Source organism: Lampetra fluviatilis, chromosome 5, assembly GCF_964198595.1.
Source record: "Lampetra fluviatilis chromosome 5, kcLamFluv1.1, whole genome shotgun sequence".
In the NCBI taxonomy this organism is placed as follows: domain Eukaryota; kingdom Metazoa; phylum Chordata; class Hyperoartia; order Petromyzontiformes; family Petromyzontidae; genus Lampetra; species Lampetra fluviatilis.
In genome coordinates, this window is record NC_136279.1 from 23958593 (window position 1) to 23982282 (window position 23690).

Genomic DNA, 23690 nt, shown 5'->3' on the forward strand with positions numbered 1-23690 from the left:
CCAACGCAGCCGGGCAGCCCTCGGCAGCACCCCTTGAGTCTTCGCGGAGCTCATTCCTGCATGGGGCGGCACGCTCAGAGGACAACCGCAGCACCGCTGCGTGTTACCACGCTCCAACAATGGCATTACTGACCCGGTAAGCAGAGGCTGAAAAAAGATCAATCACCAACCTTCACAGATAAATAACAGTATTATTTTTCCAAGTTGCTCTCTGTGCGTACTATATCTGACCTGGGGATGGGTGAGTGTACCAAACCGTACCCGGACTGGAGAATTAAGCTTCTGCCTCATTGGCTGATTGGTGTGCCCTCCCTCACCCTGCAAGGGGATCATTATCCGGGCCGCGGGGCCACACACGATGTGCGTTGCCTGCATCGTGGAAAACAACGACCAAAGGAAACCCATTGCATTGTGAGCGTTTTCATTCCATCACATTCAATATGTCAAGCACACGGCTGCACGTGTGAAGCCATTTGCTTCATCCACTGCTGGATGAGGGACTCTCCACGCAGTGTGGGTCGTGAGGCCTTCATCCAGCAGAGGATAGAGTGTGGCTGACGACGATGATGAATAAAGTTCGCTTCAAAATGTCCCGTTGAAAAAAATATTTCCCCGAATGCTGAAACATTAATTTGCTTAAATATTTACAATCATATAACATTTACTAATGAGTCAAATTCAATTTGTTAAATGTTTTTCAGAATTGTATTATGTATGCAGAATACATTATTTCACGAGATTAATATTGTGTTAATTCAACCTGTACATGTGGAAAGTATGGTATGCAGTAGAGCACACACAGCACGTGTCTGTGTGCATGTAGCCTGATAAAAATACATGGTGCTCGAGTGGTGAGCTCACTGAACTACAACCCTAGAGACTTGGGTTTGACTTTCCAAGCACACAAATCACTGGCGAGTGGGAATTGAATCTGTCTTAGGCTGACTCTGGGGTCAGCCTTAAACGAGTACCTGGTCTCGTGTGGAGAGACAAAGGCAGCTGGGGTGGTGCTAACCGCTATAACTCCCCCTTGTGCCGTGTCAGCCTCGATTGTGTTCACCAACAGCACTGGCCCGATAGTCAATGAGGCAATCGGGGGATAAACAGCCTTTTGGCACTAAAGATGGTGCAAAAATGTAAAAGTTTAGGGTTTGGGGAACTGAAAGAGCCAAATATATGAACATTAGTCGGTGACACTGCGTTGGCAGAGCAGCACAAGTGCAGACAACTCAGCACGTGCGTCAAGAACGCCGCGGCGTTATTTGGAAACACCAAACATCTGTGTGCTGTGAAGATGGGCTATTGCCCTGAACGTCAAAAAGTATCGAAGTATATATTTTTAAGGCCAAAGTATTCGTGACGAATGTGCGTTTTTAAGAAGTCGCTCTGTGATGTAACCTCCCACGGTCCACTCTCCAGTGCGGGGCGACGCGCTGCTGTGCGAGACGTCCGGATAGACGCGTCGCCGTCACCCAGCAGTGACATGCGTGGCGAGCTTGTGAGTGGAAGAGAGCGGAATGAACACTCTGTCGTCCGTCATACAGCAGAGCACAGAATGTTATACTCGCTAATATCGACTTGGAGGTGAGACTGGTGGCACGGGTGGCAGCCAGTTTCATAGTGAATACGCGAATTTTAAAACCTGGAATTTGGGTCAGGTCAGACAACTTAATTGTGTTATGATCACCCTCCGATGAGTTTGACAGGTAAGACATTTTATTCCGCAAGTCAACAAAAGGATATTCTCCACTGGCATTGACTCCACCACTTTCAGGTCTGTTGCTAGGAAATAAAATGGGGCAAAGAAAATGCAAAATGAAAGTAAATATATTCGCAGGTATTGCTTAGAAATGTTATTGGGCACGTACTGTATTTAGCTTAATCACTAAACATTTCAACTAACTGTAGCAACGTTATTTATGTGTTGGTAAACCTCGTTATTTGATTCTCAATTTTAGCAAAAATAATGGCATCTGAATAAAGTTAATGACGTCTATGGATGACGAGTTGAATTATTTTTATCATAAATAAATCTTACCTATCAGTGACATCACAGATTAAAGTGATATACACGTAAAATATAAAACAAATTGAGTTTAAATTCTCAACCTAAGCATAATACTGAGTAATGACAAAAAAAATTACAGCACAATAACAAATATTTCACAGCCTTGTGTCAGCCTTGTGTCAGTCCACTGCTGGATGGAGACCTCCCTTCGCCATGTTGGTTATTTGTGGGGGGGGGTGGTTTGACCATACTTCACCAGGCTGGTCGGGTTGTCAAAGAGGGGGAAGCAGGGGGGGAATGGCCCAGGACCAGTTCGGATATCAGTCGCCGCTGATGTTTCCCGTGCAATCCAACTTGGGTCGCTCGGTTCACAGTGCAGTGTTGCTCAGCACTCTGTGCCACCTCGACTCCTCCACAGTAGCACTATGCAAGCCTGCAATGCCATTGAGAACTGATCTCACATGCAATGCTTTTTTTTTCCTGTTTAATCTTAATATTTAAATTGTAATCTTCAGAATATATCATCTCACAACTGTGCTGAAACATAGCTTGATCTTGGCCCTCCACAGCAGGGCAGGCCTCATGCACCCTTGACACCAAAATGTCTGCGGTGCCACGGCTTGCCTCTGACAGCTCGTACGTCGGCAGTACTGACTCGCCACGACTCTGTTTGGCTTCTGACATCTGTCAGAGGCAAGGTGCAACAGTGATATGGCTGGAAGCGTCGCGGTGGAGCCGTGTCTTACGCCTGCTCGCGTGGAGCAGAGCCAACGGGGAGGCCGTTTCTATCGCACCACGGCGCCACGCTCGGCACTAGAGCAGCCTCGCGAATGCCACGATGGGGCCCACGTTCTTTGACCAACTGGCACGGCTGGCAAAGCATTGGCACGGCTGGCAAAGCATTGGCACGAATAGACAAGGCTGTTGTTTTGCGAGGGCCTAACTGTGCATTGTTCGTGATTCATGGTAAATTTGGCATTCGCTCATGGTTTTTATTTATTTAAATGTGTCACCTCAAGATGAAACGTTTTTGCAAGGGTGTCCAGGGTGTACAACTCGGGCGTACACAACGAATTAGTTTGGGAGTCTGCACAGGCACACTGAACAAAACCGCACAACACCTTCGTCAGTAAGGCTGCGTTCGGAAAAATATATCATATGCAACGATTCGGACAATCGGTCTTATTCATAGCACATACATAGCAAGCACGTAAAACACTTTTAAAATCTATACCTTATACAGTTGGCATTCATACGGTAAACATCACATCCAGGCAACACACGTAATAAATATATACACAATCAAGTGGTGCATGATGCCACTTCATATGGAATGTATTTTAGCTGCAGCATTTGCAGATATTGTGAGTTTTAATTAAAGATTTAAATAAGCGGAGACTGTGGATGTATTTTGGAGAGTCAGCTCTGTATCTGGGCGAGAGTTCGGCTTCTTAGGCGCTACTCGCTAACGTGCAATTGCCCCAATTGTTTGTTTAGGACAGTGTTTTTCATTGGGAGATAGAATATGAGGGAATCTTTCAGTGGCAGAAGACATCATCTGGACATAAAAAAACGGTAAATAAAAAAAATAGATTGAAATAAAAGTGGGGGTGAAGATGAATGGAGAAAGAGAAAAACGGGTGGCGTTATTTGTGTCGAGGCGAGCGGTCGGGCGTGAAAATAATGAGAGTCGCAGAGAGAGAGAGAGAGAAGGGAATGGACCACAACGAGAGAGAAAAAAAATCGCTAACCAATAATTACCGGGGCACATTCGCTGCGATGGAGCAGCAGGGCGGCGAGTGTGCGGCAATTGGATGTGATGACAGATAGCCCACTAGACATTGTGGAAATGTGTCGGCAAATCAATACAAGGCAATTGTGTTTCTGTGCACACAGCCAGCAGCTGCTGACTGCCTGGCAATCGGTATCACTCTCTCTCTCTGTGCTGCACACGAGCCCGCGGTGCCTCTCCCTGTTGCGAAATGCAGTTTTCAAATTCCAGCCGTGGATGTTCAATGGGGCAGGACAGCAGTGCCCCTGAGTGGTATCAATATATTAGACAGTTTTGTATCGGACCAGGGCCCTTATCTTACAGAGAGGGTCCTTGCCTATAAACATTTGGAAGTCCACCAGCATTGGTTAAAGCAAGATTGACTCAGAGCCACTGAATCTTGAAACAGGTCGACAGGAGTTTCCTTGTCTTAAACCAATGCTACTGAAAAAGATGCACTCCCAGAAAGCTCTGTGGCTGACGGGATATGTAAAAACATGTTTATATGAAGGAACAAATATGCCAAGGGGGCGAATTGACGGCTTATTTATATTGATTCTCAAGAGTTTTTAGGAGGGTCCTGCATTGGGATGTTTGGCCAATGCCATTAACGAGTGTTAGGCCTCATGCGGGAGGAAGCCAGAGAACCCGGAGAAACCCCACGCCGATAAAGAGACAACACAAGCCACAATCTCGCAGCTCCATGCCTACAATGCCTGGCAAGCCCTGGTGGTCGCCCATCCAAGCACCTCACCAAGCTCAAGCCTGCTTAGCTCCCGAGAGCTGACCGGATTGGGTGCATTTAGGGAGACTTGGTCATTGGTAAACAATCGACGTTATGGTTCACGGTTCTCAAAGGGCAAGGAAGAAGCAGCTCTCTAATGTCACGCTTGTCCAGAAATAGTGGCAGCGTTTTATTGGCCACTGAAATCAGTTACAAGCGGAACAGATACGTGAAGACGTGTGTCTTACAGCTGGCATGTTTACATTTGTAAGAAAATCCAATTGGCAAAGGATTTGATTGCCATTGTGGCACGCGGATTCTGTGAGTGTTTATTATGGTCGTAGTCTGCCTGTAGAAACCTTCTAAAATGAGGGTACATTACAGTTGCAAGAGGGACCTGGTATCACGGAGTCCAGAAGCAGGAAGGGCAGCACAACCAATTTAACAGTGACTCACCACTCGGGGGGAGAGTGAACTTGGGTGGGCCAAGCAGGGCCCGCCCAGAGCCAGACTGGTTCCATCACCTGTTCAGAAGAGGGTCATTAGACATTTGTGGGTTATCTAGGAATGATTCACCTTCAATTTTCTGAGCACAGGCCCAAAAGCCTAAGATGTCAAGCGGCCAGCAACTAACAGCATGATCACAGTTGTACCTAAGCGACTTGATTACATGAGTTTGGGACAAGAGTGACCTCGAGCAATGCGAAGGAAGAAGCAGACAGATAAGGGTTGTGACCTGCCGTGTAGTGGTGATTGAACACTGTTGTTTATGAGTGAGTGTGTGTGTGGATGAGTGAGTTAAATAGGTGAGTGGGTGGGCACCTGCTGTTGCGTGGGTTGACCACTCTTTTGATGAGAGATGAAACAGCCAGTCTGGTAAAAACTGAGTTCTCAACATGGGATGAATGATAAACTAACGAATGCCATTGTGTAGTCTCAGAGGGCACGTGAAGAGATCGATCCACTGAGAGATATCTGCAGATTCCCCACGGCAGGTGGGGCCAATGCTGCCAATGTGAACACGGCAAGATTAGTGTGCATTGTCATCAGCCCTACAGGACATAGGCAGCATGGCAAATACGTCTCCGAATGGTTCGACTTAGTTATTTATTAGAACACTTCGATGGAACATCTCGTGTTACATTCACATGCGTAGCAAACACGTACGGACACATGTGCAAACATTTTAAACAAATGACTTGTACAGTACATTATTCATTTTTTCAATTAATATCACAAGAAAAACACATCCGTAAATACACAAATGATTAAGTGGTGCACACCGACAGCCCATACAGAATGTTATCTTGCTGTCACAGTTGCTCAGCCTGTGCCAGTGAGTTTTAATTAAAGATGTAAATAGGTTGAGACTGGCAGCACGTGTCCGTGTGTAACTCACTGGAGAAGCTGGGTCAGCAGCACAACTTGAGATATTGGCCTCAACGCGAGCACGGTTCTCAGAAATCCATACGACTTCAAACGTATACCATGGCTCTCTTGTTTATTCACCATTATCATACCTATACATTGATCACTGATCCTAATGTATCTTTAAAAAAATCCCAGCCCTTTGAAAATCCATTTGCTGGATGAAGGCCTCACTACGCCGTGTCGCCCATAACGGTTGTTTTGATCATATTTCACCGTGCTCGTCATTGTGAGTTGGGGGTTTCATGGCATTCTTTTGGATATCGCTCGCCACGGATGATAGCCACGGCTGGGAATCGAACCCAGGTAACCAGGTTCAAAGCACACTGTGCAAATCACTGTGCCTGCCATCACTCCACCCATAAAACTGTTAACGTTACTCTAAAGTAGATATTTTATTAACGTTTGAAATTTAATGTCCTTGTTTATCCCTTTCTCCTTTCAGTGTTTTTTTCCTGAAACATTTTAGCACAAAGTGGACGCAAAATGGCACTCCCATACTTGAGTAGCCTGGAACTGTGACTGTGTTATCTAAACAGTCTCACGCTTGTTTAACGCAGAGCGTGTCTTGCAAGAGCAGCAGACTCCTGGGAACCAACGCTCGGGTCGATCATCACCTCGCTGTGCTAAAACAACAAACTGTGACGGGGTTCTTAAGGCTGCACCTGCACACAACGCTCTGTTGATGTCGTTGGTCTATCATTTCCTGAACAGTGCAATGACCGTGAGTCTAAATTCTGGCCACGGTTCTAATGTTGATATGTGAACCCATGCCCAACATGGCATCGGGAGGCATACAGTCAACATTGATTAACAAAGAGTTATAAATTAATAGTATGTTTCAAGTTGTATTTTGTGTAACCGGGTGAGACCTCAAGATACCAGGAGGAGTTTCATTTGCAAGAGTGAGCCAGGCCATCTAAATGAAGTCGTTATGTCATTGCATTTGAAGATGTTGAGGTGTTTCTGGGTTTTACACGTTTGTGTAGTTCATGCAAGATTCGAAGATTTTTAAACAGATGAAACAACAATAAAACTGAAATTTTTATAAATCATCCAGCAATTTGCGGTTTACATATTTCCAATGCTTGTGGAAAACTCACGGAAGGAATGTGCAAACATTTCCAATTGGTTGTTTAAGATGTTGAATGCAATATTATACTTGGCAAACATCTTCAAGATATCTGTACATTTAAAAAATGAAAAAAAACAATTTTAAAATTGAACAAAACTGTTGGCGAGTTGCCCTGGTTACGGCATCGCTTCACTGAGTTTGCTTTGACGAAAGCCAGGTCTCATGATTGCTGTAAAAAACAGGGGGTTATCTGTGCTGTAGATGTCTCGGATTTCATATGATTTCTTATAATATAACGCTTTGTCCTGGTTTCATTACACGCGATCTAATTTCTTGATATATTACAAAAATGAGGTTAAATGCATTTAATAATTGTTTTATGTTAATTCGTAAAGACATCTACTCACCCTTGACCAATATATTATATAAAAAAAAACAATCTTCATAGATTTGTAAATGCCCACCCGATATCTCCAGTGTAATTTAGTAATGCTACTCATCAAGGAGTTTCGAACAGGAAATAAGTATCCGACCTTCTGGAGGCTATAGAAAGCAGTCAAAAGTTTTACATAACCATTTCAAACTGAACAGGGAAACCTGCAAGACCCAGTTGTCTTTTAAAATCCCACTGGGGCTTATTTAGAGCCGTCAGCCACTCTGTTCTGTAATGAGGCCCGATGTTTGCTTCCTCTACCCTTGGGGTAACGAGTGCTCAGCCGAACAGTTCCACTCGGGGCCAGGACTGATGTGCCGCATCTGCAGGGCCGCATCTGGTATTGTGGGACAACGCAAACATGTGGTCATAAACAACTGAATATTCCCATACAGATGTTAATATTTCCAATGATTTACATTAGCAAGTATTCGTAACATTTGGTTGGGCTGTAGATTAGTTCTGGTCTATTTGCTTAAATACAATAATAAGAATGTCCACCCTTTGTCAATCCACTGCTGGATGGAAGCCTCCCCATGCGGTGTTGGTTGTGGGGACTGTGGAGGCTGTTTGATTATACTTCACCACAATGGTAATTTTAGATTGGTGAAGGGCAGGCCCTTGTCTAGGATCAGATATTGCTCCTTAGTGACGTTCACCGTGGCCAGGCATCTAACTTCGGTGACCAGGTTCAGCATGCAGTGCTTATCACGGTAGCACTGCTCCAACACCTATTTGCCTTTAAGTTAATTTAAAATGTTCCACCACGAAGCCCCAAGCTGGTTCAGTGGTAGAGCGAGTGCCTCGCAGTCCAAGAGTTGCGTGTTCAAAACTTGGTTGAGGTTGGTCAGCCCATTGGTGTTCCACAATGCTTTAGAAACAAGTCAATGGTGATTTTCTTACGGTGAGACTCGCCTACTCCATAGGAATGTGGATTTTTTTTACCACCGGCTCAGGGCTGTAAACTGAAGATCAGCACCTCCTCAATTCTCATTATAACTGTTTAAACACAGTTATATAAGCGAATCAATGAGAATAATTTATGCCTACATATGCTGAAATTAGTTTTCTCATGAATACAATAATCTCTGCAGTGTTCATCATTTGTTGCAATATAAGCAAATGGATGTTTTCTTGTAAGGTTGAGAAATGTGCATTTTCCATTGGTCACTATCTGACATTTTTCACAAAATGGAATGAATGAAAAAAAAATCTTTGGTCTCTCCCAGGTGATGAGAATCTCCAAGAAAATGCCCTGTAACTCAACTGGCATGGTTGCAAGTCTGTAAATGACTTACCACCTCTACAAAGTTAATTCCTGAATAATAGATACACAACATCGATCTCTACACGAAAAATAAAACAACGTTTTATTGCATCAACCTGAGGGCCTTCCGTCCCAATGTTTAATGCAGACACTTGACGATAAAGTAAATGACACTTTGGTCCACATTGATATGGAGAGCTCCTTCTGTATTTCTTCTTTTACCCAATGCCTGTGGGTGCATCAATAAGCAACTACTGATATCAGCGAGAGGCATACATCACATTTCCAATTATTGTTTTATACCTTGATTTTTATCATTGGCAGAGGATATTCTGAAAATAAAAAATACAATCTCGTGGCTCCACAACACAGCGATAAAGCGACGTTTCACCTCCGACTTGTGGATGGAAACTCCACCACCGTCTTTATGACACAAAAACGCTTCAGCTCAACGTGCGGTACTTTAAAAATGCCTTTAAAACACATTTTGATTAAACATCAGGTGTAAAAACGTGAGTATCTCTACAAAGGATATGAGTTACACGACATTATTCCTCCTCCACAGCAGCCTGTCAAGTGAACACAACTCTCATGCGATATGTCTGACTCCGGTCCTATTGCCTCAACTTCTGTCTCCCCCACGCACCGACCCCTTTGACACACTGCAGCCTGTCTCAATAAGCACCATCACCAGCCATCTCCCACATAACCTCCTGCCTCTCCCCTCTTACCTTTCTCTCCTCCCCTCCACACACTCTCCCATCCCATAGCCCCCAGTCCACCTTCGCTCAGTGAGAGGTCATGCTTTTCTCTTCTGCTGCCCTCATAGTCTGCAACTGCCGACCCCAAGCCATCTAAGCTGGTGACTCCAGACTTAACACTTTCCATTGTTCCTTTTCCTGTGACTGACTGCCTCTCGATACAACAACAAAAACATGTGTCCACTGTTTTACACGCAGCGACTTGAGATGCTTGCTACATGTAGATGCTATGCCTGGGAATTGGCGGCAGGAATTGACTCGTACCGAGATCTGGTGCCGGTATTGCGTCGTACCTTGTAGCCTGCACAGTGCGCTAATGCGCACCTGGTGACTGGTGTTTGAATCCCAGCCATGGCTCACATTAGTGGTCAGTTACATCCGATCGGGTCCTGGCCCCATCACCAACCTACGTCGGCCAGCACGGTGATGCCTCCACAGAACCGGCGTCGCGTCTGGGGGCCCTCATCCAGCAGTGAACAGATAAATACACACAGTGGCTAATCCTCCCTATGCAGTGCACTTGCACCCATGAGAACATTCCATAAAACAGTCAAAGATAGATACAAGGTCACTCATGGAGATAAAGTAAAATAGCACAAAGATGCTTTAGGCTGTGTAGACACAACACTCAGTGTGAATGTCTCAGTCTGTGGAAGTGACCTTTAACCCATGTCGATCCACACACTACAGATGTCACTTCCCGTTGTCCATGTTGGCCAACGACCAATGCCAAATCCTGGCTGCCAATTGACTAAACTTGCCAAGGCACATGTTCACATATCATACACCATTGTTTACTCCCACTGTAAGCAGTGTTGTTTATCGTTACTCTTCGTTGTGTTCGACATGTTGAAGACTGCCGGTATTTGTTTGCATTTAATCAGCATCTATCTCTTAGTTTGAACTATTATTACACGTTTGATACTGTTATTGTCAGCTCAGCAGGCAGATTCAGTTCATAAAACACAATACTAGATCACTGTGCTCTGATTTTAAAAATATTTAAATAAATCCATGGCTACTGTTAATCCTGATGCACCAATTTGTGCAACGCACTTTAAGCCTGGCACACGAGAGAACATCTGGTGCTTGATTGTCAGTGCTGTCCAATAAATGCATTCACCATCATTTCGAATGTATTCATGTATTTCTTAAAAAGCCTTCCCGCTTTGGGCTACTGCTCGTGTGAAAAAACAAGGACCAGTAAAGTATTGTGAAGTGGATGTCATTCCAAATCAAAGTGCGCATTTGTGGTCGCCAAACGCAGATTGGCTTTCGTAAAACTAATGCTGTACAATTATACGAATCATATTCATCTTCATTCTCAATCACACTCGGTTCATTTGGAAGCCCATGTAATATAAATCTATCACATAAATCAAACCCGTGCTCAAATGCACATTCACACTCCGTTTTTTTATGTTACATGTTAAAATGTCGAGATGATTTAAATTAATTAAAAATACATTGACATTTAATCCATTCGCATCATGCGGCTGTGGTCACTCCACCTTGGCAATGTGACTCTTTTTCCGTCTATACTCTCAGAAAAATGTGAAATAATGTAGATGTTTCATTATTTTGAATGTCTTACAGGAGCACAGAGCTGTTGATGTCCACGGCGATTGTGACCTCCAAGTGCTCGTTCATGCTGATAGATAGTTTGGAAAATCATGGATAATGATATATTTGGGTTGTATCTAAAACATCGGTTTAACGGGGCAGTCAAAGGTGAAAAGATAGCCTGTCATGCCGTGTAGATGACATAATATGACCAATATGACGTTATATTTGAAGCACGCATATCTGTTGTTCCACATTCACATTGGGTTCAAGAAACTGACACATTTGCTGACAAATGTATATAAGTGGGCACTGCGGATGTGCTGAACCAATATTCATTGTTTCTTAGGTCTTGTGGGGAGATAAGGTTGATTCAACCCATTATAAATCGAATTCATGCAATATTTGTACGTTTTTGATATCCCTGAAAACAGGATATAGCAACAATATAAACTCTACTACTAAACTGTGGTTGGAGGAGAGAAGGTTGAAGGTGGTAGTGGAATTTGTGTACATAGGCAGTGATTTCCAGATCTTTAAGAGGCACGTTGCTTTAGCAAGGCATGTTTTTGATTATAGCTATGGAAACCACTTTGGAAGAGTAGCTGCTACGTTTGCGTATAAAGAAAAGGGGCATTTGAGGCAGCATCACTGTCTGTATTGCCATGTAGGCTCCGGAAGACCTTAAAGCAGGCGGTGGGAGGCTGTCAGGGCTGAGCTTGGAGGTCGCTCCATGTCGGCTCTGCACGCAGCTGCGGGAACTGACAGAGGGTTGACATCGTTGGCGAGGAGTGGTGGCATTAACGGCTTTGGTCATGACGACAACTTGATCTTGAGAATGTGACCTAGTGCAAGGCTATCCAGCCACTGGCACAAGCCAAGTTGCTTAGTGGTGACATCAACGTCTTAGAGACTTGACGTGTGGTCGCATTTGAGATTGAGCTTTGCTAATTAATTTCATGGACATTTTGGACGCACAATTATAAATTGCAAGAGTAACATTTGTGTGAATATATACGATAAAATATACATGTTTAGGCTGCTGTGATGTATAAAACATAGTTTTGTGTTATTAATACACCACTGCCATTCAGTTTATTGGAGTAACTTTTTAATGCACGGAAACATATACAGTATAATGTACAGGGACAGAAATGATTGTCTGCATTATAGATGGTGTTGAGAACATTATTTCACCAGAATTTACGTATTAAACAAACCACGAGTGATAACTAATCACCTGGCAGATATTTTCTATTTAGTCGGCAATGTCAGCCATTCAGTTTCACTTCTCAAACGTCTCCTCTTTCAGAGTTACTACAGAACTCCTCTTATCCGTGGTGATATTTCACGGATGCTGTTATCCGTGCAGTAACCCACCGGCAAATGTCGCGGATAATATGAGCAATTTGTCACAGATCCCACTTATCCGTGAAAATATCATAGGGGATTGGAAGCATTTCCGCAATGAACTTGGGGCAAATTCCCAAATGGCGGTAGATGTGAGAAAGATTCGTGCCGCGAGTAATGAGAGTTCGTGGACATTGCCGCTCCAATGGGTAATAGAAGGCAAACAGGGTTGCGTGCGTAACAGGGTTGCGTGCGTAACAGGGTTGCGTGCGTAACAGGGTTGCGTGCGTAACAGGGTTGCGTGCGTAACAGGGTTGCGTGCGTAACAGGGTTGCGTGCGTAACAGGGTTGCGTGCGTAACAGGGTTGCGTGGGTAACAGGGTTGCGTGCGTAACAGGGTTGCGTGCGTAACAGGGTTGCGTGCGTAACAGGGTTGCGTGCGTAACAGGGTTGCGTGGGTAACAGGGTTGCGTGCGTAACAAGGTTGCGTGCGTAACAGGGTTTCGTGGGTAACAGGGTTGCGTGCGTAACAAGGTTGCGTGCGTAACAGGGTTGCGTGGGTAACAGGGTTGCGTGCGTAACAGGGTTGCGTGGGTAACAGGGTTGCGTGGGTAACAGGGTTGCGTGCATAACAGGGTTGCGTGGGTAACAGGGTTGCGTGCGTAACAGGGTTACGAATGGGAGGAATACTGTAGGTGGCAATCGGATAGAATGCACATCAGCAACAGCTGGTTAGCCTTTGAGAGCAGTTGCCCAGGAGAGCAGTTGCCCAGGAAAAAAATGTTTTCATCGAAATCATTGTCTTCGTTTAACTCGTTTGAAACTGAAGCATGATTGAAAGCGCTGTGCTGTCTCTCATGTGGAAAATACATGTGCATATAAAAAAAAACACCACATGTACAGTGCTGCATATGTATCTGTATGCAGAATTGACAAATTGTGTTTAAGTTATAGTGTTTATCTTCGAGGAAAATGTTCCGTTTACTGTGGGTATGTTTATTTAACTACAAATATTAATTGAAAACAAGAGAAGAACAGAGTCTATTTTAGGAGTGGTCTTTTCTTAGGACTCAACAGTTCTGTCAGTCAAATATTGACATGCATACATCTCACACATACGTCCTACCTATGCATATTAGAAACATGGATTGGAGCATATATCCAAGTTATTCATTGCTTTGACTGTGAAGTGGACTTGGGCTGAACGTGTCATTTATAAGAGATGATGTCCGGTGGTCGAGACTTATGACAGAGCAGAAGCCATGGGAGGCAACACACCAGAGAGGGCAACTACAGCAGAGGTGGAGCAATGAATAAGCTCATGCGGAGGTGCTAGGTGGCCTGATGCATCACAGAACCGAATAAGATAAATCTGGATTGATCGTGGCTGAAGCAGAAACATATTTGAACAGAAACACATGTGTAACCTTCACGTTCCACTGCATAACAAACGCATCTGCAGGCCATTCATTTAATTGCTCATGTTCCAGGAAAGCTTTCATTCCCAGTGCTGTAAAAGAAATACCGTACCTGTAAATTGTCTGTCAAGAAATCGTGTGACTTGGCGGTTTAGTGAGATTCATATATCAATAGGTAGGGCTTCTGAAAATCTAATTTCTCAAAACCCATCATGCTGCAGTGGCCAATGTTACCACTCGTCAAGTGCATGAAATGTACAATCGCTGGGTTGACATTGCACTCAATTATATATTTAAAAAAATCAGCTCTGCAAACAGAGGACACTTGACAATCTGCACACATCTTTTCAATGCTGGCTTCGAAGCAATTTAACAATTAAATTACCCAGATATTGAAAATGATTTGAAGATATCCGTTGGTGTAATATTACAACTTTTTACAATCAAATATAATACAAAGTAATATTTTGATACTTATAAATATAGTCAAAGTGTCATCAGGTTGTTGTATAAATAACAACGTTTAATTGAGGGGAAATGTTTTATATGGTACAGTACAGTGAAGTAATTCAGACTCAGTAATTTTGGAATGCATTTTAAGATATTCCTGTGCGATATGATATATTGACTGGGCAATTGACAGAGTTCCCTAGGGACTCTGTTAGTTATGAACAGACTTGCCAATATCCCACACAATTGTGCACAGTGACCCAATTAGCAGCAACAACACGCCCCCAATTTACACTCTTTCTATTCATGAGACAAATTTAAATATGCGTTTTTTTGTTTAATGAACTCTACTATTGACGTTTTCAGATTGATAACTGGGAACAGAAGACTTGTTTTGTTCTCAAGTTGACATTGTTTAGAAGTGTCATACCAGGTACATGCTTATGTGATCATAGATGATAAAGACCTCAATTACATCCGTTTTTGTGTGCTGCATAAATAGAAACTTCGCAACAATAAAATGGTACCTTAAAGGTACCATTTAATTCATATAGTGTTGCCTATAAACACTTGGCAGTTGACATGCATTGGTTGAGGCAAGCCTGAATGCTGATGACAGTGAATATTGAAACCAGGATAGAGTTTGTGTGTGTTGAATCAATGCTGTAGAAATGATGCACTCTCAGAAGGTCGTGTGACTGATGGGATGAGTAAAAAAAATGCTTGGAGAGACAGATATGGAAAGCGGGGTATTGTCTACGTACTTATTTTAAAGCGGATATTTCTGCACACTTCCTCGTTATTAATGTGCCCACTTTAATCGAAATTCAAAATACCGTAGCATTTCAGAAACATTCAAACTATCGCAGTGATGTAACATGACATCTGCATGCCCTTTCAGCAGTCTTTCATTGGTCATGATGGGAATGTATTGTGACAGTTTTTAAAATATAAATGTCTGTTCTTAATGAGGCAATTTAAAAAATATCATCCCAACTTTTGCAGCTACTCGTTTTTGTTTCTTGTGCACAGTAATGATGCGGTGTGATAAATGTACAATGTTCGTGTCAGCACAATCCTTTGTCCATTATTATTATACAGTACTGTTGCTGACTGTGTTACGAATTGCTGAATAGTGTAGCAGTAAAGTATTGCTGTACTAAGCATTGTAAGATCTCAAGATAAAAACATCCCGAAAATATAATTCGTGAAAATGTATAACCATAGTTAAATGTATGCCAAATAAAAATCATTAAAACAATCTTAACATTCATATTTAATCACATCAAAGCATAAGTACATGTGCTATTCCTGCCATTCCTTTAGCACAACGCTATTATCATGGTGCATCACAAACAAGTGTAGTGACATCGCTGGATGTTAACATGCTGGGTGCAGTGCCGGCCTTAGAGGGGCACGGCGTGCGGTGTAGCGACATCGCGGACACCACAGTGGTGTGCGTGTAGTACCGGCCCCAGAGGGGCACGGTGAGCGCTGAATGATAGCGCTGGGTGGCACCACGCGTTGCATGCAGTGCCGACCCTACAAGACAGGGTGTGTGGGTGCCGGCCGAAGGATGAAGTTACTCGAGGCCATGGCACTCTGGTTGACTCGGGAGGACACGTGACCAGTTAAGTCTACAAAGGGGCCCCAAGAGGGGGTTAGGGGTGGTCACGTGATTGGGAACCAGATCCTTCCCGAGGATTCTGGAAGGTGGACGTGGCCAAGGGCGGAGCCGGCCACGCCACAGAGAATATAAGCCGGGTCCCGAGAAGAAACCTTCGTCTATGTTCTCCGTTCAACAAGTCTCCAACAAGTGGACCCGGGCCGAAGCTGTTGGTCCCGGTCCGTAGTAGCAGTTACGTTGTAACTAGTGTAGTTAGCCTGGTTGTCACCACCCGGCTAAGTACACCAGTCACGTAGTAACTAGTGTAGTTAGCCCGGTGGTCACCACCATAGGTTGTTATTATGTTAAGGGTAAAGTTACCCCGTGTGTTGGAACTGAATAAATGTGTTGCCTCCAATTCTACGTCTTCGACTCAATTGAACCCATTACACAAGTACTGTATAGACTGCAGTAGTTATACAGTCAGGCTCGATGTTGCTTTGCAGCTTTACTATATTAACATAATTCGCATCATTGTAGATAAAGTAATAAAAAAAGACTATGTTTCCTTCACATATCTGGACCGGTTTCGACATTGTGTCTTATCAGCAATCAGGCTTGCTTGACTACTGGTCAACTGTCATTCTTACCGGAAAGGCCCATCTCTTTGGGTCCTAGTTTGATGCAAAATTATATTGTATACTCCCAGAAGGTCGGGCGGCTGATGGGTTGTGTAAGATATACTTTCATATTCATATGTGGATATGTGTAGAAAACATGTCTGGCTTCACTAAATTAGGTCATTTGCGAGCAATTTTCTAATTGGGACTGTTACACCAACACAATAGCTTCTTCCTTTTTCGAAAGAAGTAAGGTGACCTATAATTGCCACTGTGAAGCATACGGTGTGTAATATCTATGTTTAATATACCCGCAGTATTAACCAGGACGGGCGTCGGGCTGGAACCATGAACAACAAGTAGCCATGTCACTGCCTGACATGAGGGATGTTCTAGAAGTTTTGACAATATTTTCATCGAGACCAGATTCAATACATGCATTATTTGAATTACGTTTATTGTGGCCATCAATTCATAAACAAAACCTCCATGAAAGATCAACTGTGAAGCGTTTCAATGAAGCCTGCACAGGTTAACTCGATGGTAATGTGAAGGGCACTATTCGTGGATCCTATTCGCTGCGGTTTTTTTTTCTCCAGAAATCACTGCCGTTGTCCGTGCGCATATCCGTGGGAAACAGGATGAATTTGGTGATACTTGTGGTAAGCACGATCCACAGACAGATTCGATGCGTGGATATGATACTCCACGTATTGATTCTAGGACGTGGATAATATGAATAGTGAATAGTAGGCACGCGGATAGGAAGAGTATTCTGGTGACTCGTATATTTTGGACAGCTAACCTGCTGAAACCATTTTTTCCAAATGAGCTCAGACATCTAAATACTAAATCACGTAAAACAAATATTAATAGAAATAAATCCTTTCCTCCAAAAGTATTACCAACATATGCGTTTTTGAGCATAGATCTGGGAACACTTCATTTCTAGATTTGAAGCTTTCGTGACTGCAATGATTCATACTCTTAGGTTTTTTCGGTAGTCACGTAGGTAAAAAATAAAATTAAAATTAATAAAATAAAAATAAAAATCACGTTTCGGAGGCAACACAAGCTTCCGTCTTCAGGTGGAACCGTCACAGCACGATTGCTGTATTATTATTAATTTTATTTTTTACCTACGTGACTTTACCGACAAAACCTAAGAGTATGAACACTTCCTTTGTTTAGGAAATTTTGAGGCAAAAACCTCTAAATCTGGCATGAAAGCTGCGAAGTAAAAAGTATAATAGAGTGCGTGCAAGTTGTGCGGCACGGCTCAGCGAGGCTACGCTGCCACCTGGCGTCTAGGTTACTCCAGGGCCCAGGGCGGTCTCGTTTCGTAAATTATTCTGGGTCACCAAAATCGCAAAGCCAATTACATACAAACAATACGCTGGGCCAACTTTGCGTGTTTGCTGGATATAAGCCAGAGAAATGACAAGGAAATATAAATTGGAGCTAAAACATCCAAATTGATATTAGGGAAAAAACAGAAAAATATACATTCGAGCAGAGACAACCAAATTGAAATTGGGGCAAAAATAACCGCGTCACAGAAGACGAAACATTATTTTTTTTTAATAGAATACGTCTCCTGTGATGAGAGTTGGATCGGGCAAATTCCTTTAGAATCCATGTATCATCATCACCACCATCCGTGCAAACGAACCCCGCAGCGTTGCAACGATTCATCAGTGCCATGAGAATATTTCTCAACGGGGCTTATTCATGAAATCGTGTGTAGAAATGTAATTGAAAATGGATGTATTGTAGATGCGATTAGAACATCGTGAGAGGTGGCGGGGGAGGAGGCCCTCATGCAGCAGTGGATAGACCCTGGCTGATGACAATGGTGCTCACCAGTAGTGAATGTGGTAGCCTCAAGCGGCTGCATTGTTTATATCCTAAGCGGCTCTTTGCGAATGGCCAAGCCCCTCGTGAATTTAACACGTACGCTTTCGCGACCAATAGAATACATAACAATCGAGGTGTTTTGGGTTAGTTCGCGTAAATATATAAATGCGTCGTTAAACCCGCCACAAATCAGTAAGGTCTGTCACGTAAACAGAACGTGCCAATTCGTTACAGGTACAGCAAACGCCGGTGCAGTTGGGAGAACTAATTTGAGTGCGACGTTGCGGCCAGTAATTGTGGCGATGTGGGGCCCAGTGGTGAATATTCATCACCACTCGTGAATATGAACGACCTCGCCGCGAGCCAAGGTCGCGGCGTCGTAATCCCGCGTCATTGTGAAGACGAGGCACGCCGCCGGCCATCTTTGTAAGGGAGGAGCCCAACTCAATCGACGCGCCGCAGCTGCGCAACTCGAGGCACGCGAGGCGACGTCAACTGGGCGGCCACGCCGACCCGTCCCCACCCCGTGCCAATGTGGCCGCGATGACTCCGGGGGCGCCGTTGGACGCGCGACGCGACATGTGACTCGACACGTGCGACCTGAGCCGGGTTGGGGACGGAGGTGAGCGAGCGAACAGCCAAGAGTTACAACAACACCACGAATAGTCTACAACACGACTAGCAACTACAACACCACAACTAGACTACACCACCACGACTAGTCTACAACACCACGCCTAGCGACTACAACACCACCACTAGTCTACACCACCACGACTAGTCTACAACACCACGCCTAGCGACTACAACACCACCACTAGTCTACACCACCACGACTAGTCTACACCACCAACAGACTAGAGACTACGACAACAACAGCAGCTGCGGCGGCATGTCCAAGAGGCGCGTGCGCTGGATCGCCGAGCTCGCCGAGCGCGTGCGCGAGGTGTGGGCCGTGTCGCGGCGGCAGCCCGACAGCGTCCGCCACGCGCTCGACCCCTCCACGATGCGGCGGCCCCACACGGGCCGGCGGCTCCCGGCGCGCGCCTGGGCGGACGCGGCGCGCGAGTCGCGGCTCCCCGCGCTGCTGGGCGCGGCGCGGCGCGCGGGCCTCGGCCGCCTCGCCACGCGCGCCTCGTGGGCGGCGCTGCACGGGGACGGCGCCGCGTGCTGCTGGCGCGTGACGGCGGTGCGCCTCGACTACACGGCCAGCGTGAGACGCCTCGCACGCGCACGCAACACCACCACGCTGCGTGCCACGCCACACTGTGTGCGTGCCACGCACATCTATGTGTGCCTATGTGGCATGCACCGAATACATTCGTAACACACAGTTCGTTACGCATAGAGTTGTGGATGTAATTTACGTTGCACTTTCGCAGCGTACGTAACCAATCGTGATAATCTGTGTCATGTATATGCACGCGTAGCACGCATGCACGTGTGGGATGAGATGCACGCATGCACGTGTGTGATGAGATGCACGCATGCACGTGTGGGATGAGATGCCTGCATACACGTGTTCCATGAGATGCACGCATGCACGTGTGGGATGAGATGCACGCATGCACGTGTTCCATGAGATGCACGCATGCACGTGTGGGATGAGATGCCTGCATACACGTGTTCCATGAGATGCACGCATACACGTGTTCCATGAGATGCACGCATGCACGTGTTCCATGAGATGCACGCATGCACGTGTGGGATGAGATGCACGCATGCACGTGTGGGATGAGATGAACGCATGCACGTGTGGGATGAGATGCACGCATGCACGTGTTCCATGAGATGCACGCATGCACGTGTTCCATGAGATGCACGCATGCACGTGTGGGATGAGATGCACGCATGTACGTGTTCCATGAGATGCACGCATGCACGTGTGGGATGAGATGCACGCATACACGTGTTCCATGAGATGCCTGCATGCACGTGTGGGATGAGATGCACGCATGCGCGTGTGGGATGAGATGCACGCATGCACGTGTTCCATGAGATGCACGCATGCACGTGTGGGATGAGATGCCTGCATACACGTGCTCCATGAGATGCACGCATGCACGTGTGGGATGAGATGCACGCATGCACGTGTTCCATGAGATGCACGCATGCACGTGTGGGATGAGATGCCTGCATACACGTGCTCCATGAGATGCACGCATGCGCGTGTGGGATGAGATGCACGCATGCACGTGTTCCATGAGATGCACGCATGCACGTGTGGGATGAGATGCACGCATACACGTGTTCCATGAGATGCACGCATGCACGTGTGGGATGAGATGCACGCATGCACGTGTGGGATGAGATGCACGCATGCACGTGTTCCATGAGATGCACGCATGCACGTGTGGGATGAGATGCCTGCATGCACGTGTTCCATGAGATGCCTGCATGCACGTGTCCGATGAGATGTACGTGTCGCATGTTTCTGTGCAGGATCTGGACCATGGGAAAGCGTGGGGCGTCCTCACCTTCCAGGGTGAGCCGTGCAGTGCGGTTGCACAAATCTACCCACGCGCCCAGCCAGTGTTGTTCATCTGCTGTTGGGTAATGGTTATTTGACCATACCTCAGTCGGTGAAGGTGGGGGAGGCGAGACTTGGAGCATAGTGCAGGACAACTATGGGTTTGCTGCAAGTACTGCCCTCGAAAGTCGATCCATCCAATGCATGGTGGTCGCTAATAAATGAAAAAAACACTTTCCAGACTCAATCTTGCTTAGCCTCAGAGTTTTGCAGAGATCGGGCGCGTTGCGGGTGATTTGGCATTCAGACCTGTCACTTGATTTCTCTCGGTCCACATGAAGCCGTCGATTTCAAAACAGTCGGCTACATTTGCCCGTCAATGCAAGCATTCTATCCGCACTGGTTGGTTACTGAAGGGGTGAAATGTTCGATCTGTCGACGCTTTGTTTCTATCCTTAGTACATCAAGTCGTTTCTTTTACTGAAAGGGCCTTTTGGTGGTGACGCAAGCGACGTGTGTGTGTGTCAGTGAGTGGTTACCCGTCAGAGGGTAATTTGGGATATTTTGAAAGACATATTTGGCCCTCGGTGAGGAAAAGGTTCTCCACCCGAGACGTCCATTATGATGTGTTCGCTCTGTCTGATGTGTTCTCTATGTGTGTGTGTGTGATGTGTTCTCTGTGTGTGTGTGTTCTCTGTGTGTGTGATGTGTTCTCTATGTGTGTGTGTGATGTGTTCTCTATGTGTGTGTGTGATATATTCTCTATGTGTGTGTGTGATGTGTTCTCTATGTGTTCTCTATGTGTGTGATGTGTTCTCTATGTGTGTGATGTGTTCTCTATGTGTGTGTGTGATGTGTTCTCTATGTGTGTGTGTGATGTGTTCTCTATGTGTGTGTGTGATGTGTTCTCTATGTGTGTGATGTGTTCTCTATGTGTGTGTGTGATGTGTTCTCTATATGTGTGTGTGTGTGATGTGTTCTCTGTGTGTGTGTGATGTGTTCTCTGTGTGTGTGATGTGTTCTCTATGTGCGTGTGTGTGATGTGTTCTCTCTGCGTGTGTGTGATGTGTTCTCTATGCGTGTGTGTGATGTGTTCTCTATGCGTGTGTGTGATGTGTTCTCTATGTGTGTGTGTGTGATGTGTTCTCTATGTGTGTGTGTGGGATGTGTTCTCTGTGCGTGTGTGTGGTGTGTTCTCTATGTGTGTGTGTGATGTGTTCTCTATGTGTGTGTGTGATGTGTTCTCTATGTGTGTGTGTTCTCTGTGCGTGTGTGTGATGTGTTCTCTGTGCGTGTGTGTGATGTGTTCTCTATGTGTGTGTGTGTGATGTGTTCTCTATGTGTGTGTGTGTGATGTGTTCTCTATGTGTGTGTGTGATGTGTTCTCTATGTGTGATGTGTTCTCTGTGCGTGTGTGTGATGTGTTCTCTGTGCGTGTGTGTGATGTGTTCTCTATGTGTGTGTGTGTGATGTGTTCTCTATGTGTGTGTGTGTGATGTGTTCTCTATGTGTGCGTGTGTGTGATGTGTTCTCTGTGCGTGTGTGTGATGTGTTCTCTGTGCGTGTGTGTGATGTGTTCTCTGTGCGTGTGTGTGATGTGTTCTCTATGCGTGTGTGTGTGATGTGTTCTCTATGCGTGTGTGTGTGATGTGTTCTTTGTGCGTGTGATGTTCTCTATGTGTGTGTGTGATGTGTTCTCTATGCGTGTGTGTGTGTGTGATGTGTTCTCTATGCGTGTGTGTGTGACGTGTTCTCAATGCGTGTGTGTGTGACGTGTTCTCTATGCGTGTGTCTGATGTGTTCTCTATGCGTGTGTGTGACGTGTTCTCTATGCGTGTGTGTGACGTGTTCTCTATGCGTGTGTGTGTGACGTGTTCTCTATGCGTGTGTGTGACGTGTTCTCTATGCGTGTGTGTGTGACGTGTTCTCTATGTGTGTGATGTGTTCTCTTTGCGTGTATGCTGTAAAATTACCCGGGTGCCGGTGCTTCCATCCTGCAGGCAAGACCGAGGGCGAGGCCCGCGAAATCGAGCAGGCCATGTACCACGACTGGCGACTCATCCCGCGGCACGAGGAGGCGGCCTTCATGGCGAGATGCGTCCCGGCCCCCCAGGAGGAGGACACGGGCCCCCGGCTGGTCCCCTTCCCGCCGCTACTGCGAGCCATGGTCCTCGCGCGCGCTGCCAAGGAGGGTCGCGAGCAGAGCGAGCCGATGCTCGATCTCGCTTTGGTGTCGCTCGGCAAGCAGCTGCAGCAGCAGAGGGAGGCCAGGTTGAAAGGCAGATGCTTGTAGGTAGGCGAGGAGCGTCGTCAAATGTGTAGGCAGTTTTTAGTTCATCAACGTCATGGTCTTCCCTGAATCTTTGTGATTTCCACGAGCCCTCTGGTTAAACGTATGTACTGGATGTCCTCTGATCTGGAAAATAGTCTGGTGTAATATTTTTGAATGAACAAACGTCAATGTTCCTGAGCTTTCTGGTATAATAGTAATAATGTGTGCTTATATGTACGTGCTTGGAATGGTTCAAAATAGGGACATGTTGCACCTATGTAATATACTTTACACTTGAATAAATAGTAACCGAGAAACTGATGTCTTAATAGTATTGTGTTCATTAGCTGATCTCACACGTCGGCATGTGTGGTCAGCCTGAGTGATGATGTGATATAATCTGCCAGTAGGTGGTAGTGTTTGCCTGTTTCATTGATGTGTGTGGTACTGTGTTTAGTCGTTTTCATTCCTTAATGCTCTAAAAAAGCATCTTTTTCTCTTTAGCTTTTAATTTAGGGATGCAATTTTTTGGAGTAAGCCAGATATGGTCGCTGTGTATGTAGTTTTGTATTTGGTCTGCTTAAAAGGCTAGCATCTATCGACTAATCAACACCTTC

At 45.4% G+C, this 23690-nt stretch overlaps 1 protein-coding gene and 1 long non-coding RNA gene across 2 annotated transcripts; one reads left to right on the top strand and one right to left on the bottom strand.

Moving 5' to 3' along the window:
* Positions 1-2415: 2415 nt before the first annotated feature.
* LOC144932303 (uncharacterized) lies at positions 2416-22848 on the bottom strand. The gene is made up of 3 exons (XR_013636896.1): positions 22775-22848; positions 4960-5027; positions 2416-2441 (listed from the first exon to the last, which is right to left on the bottom strand). It is a non-coding gene; the product is annotated as an uncharacterized LOC144932303 (long non-coding RNA).
* On the top strand, positions 18499-23381 carry MRPS34 (mitochondrial ribosomal protein S34). Its single transcript, XM_078856244.1, has 3 exons — positions 18499-19544; positions 20774-20816; positions 22802-23381. Exons 1-3 carry the CDS (start codon positions 19224-19226, stop codon positions 23092-23094), a joined length of 657 nt encoding a protein of 218 aa, XP_078712370.1. The 5' UTR covers positions 18499-19223; the 3' UTR covers positions 23095-23381.
* Positions 23382-23690: the final 309 nt, after the last annotated feature.

Excerpts from the sequence above, each read along its gene's own strand:
- MRPS34 (XM_078856244.1), top strand. The coding sequence starts at position 19,224 with ATGTCCAAGAGGCGCGTGCGCTGGATCGCCGAGCTCGCCGAGCGCGTG. Across the intron at positions 19,545-20,773 it reads GCCTCGACTACACGGCCAGC|GATCTGGACCATGGGAAAGC; the intron begins GTGAGACGCCTC and ends GTTTCTGTGCAG. Across the intron at positions 20,817-22,801 it reads GGGCGTCCTCACCTTCCAGG|GCAAGACCGAGGGCGAGGCC; the intron begins GTGAGCCGTGCA and ends TCCATCCTGCAG.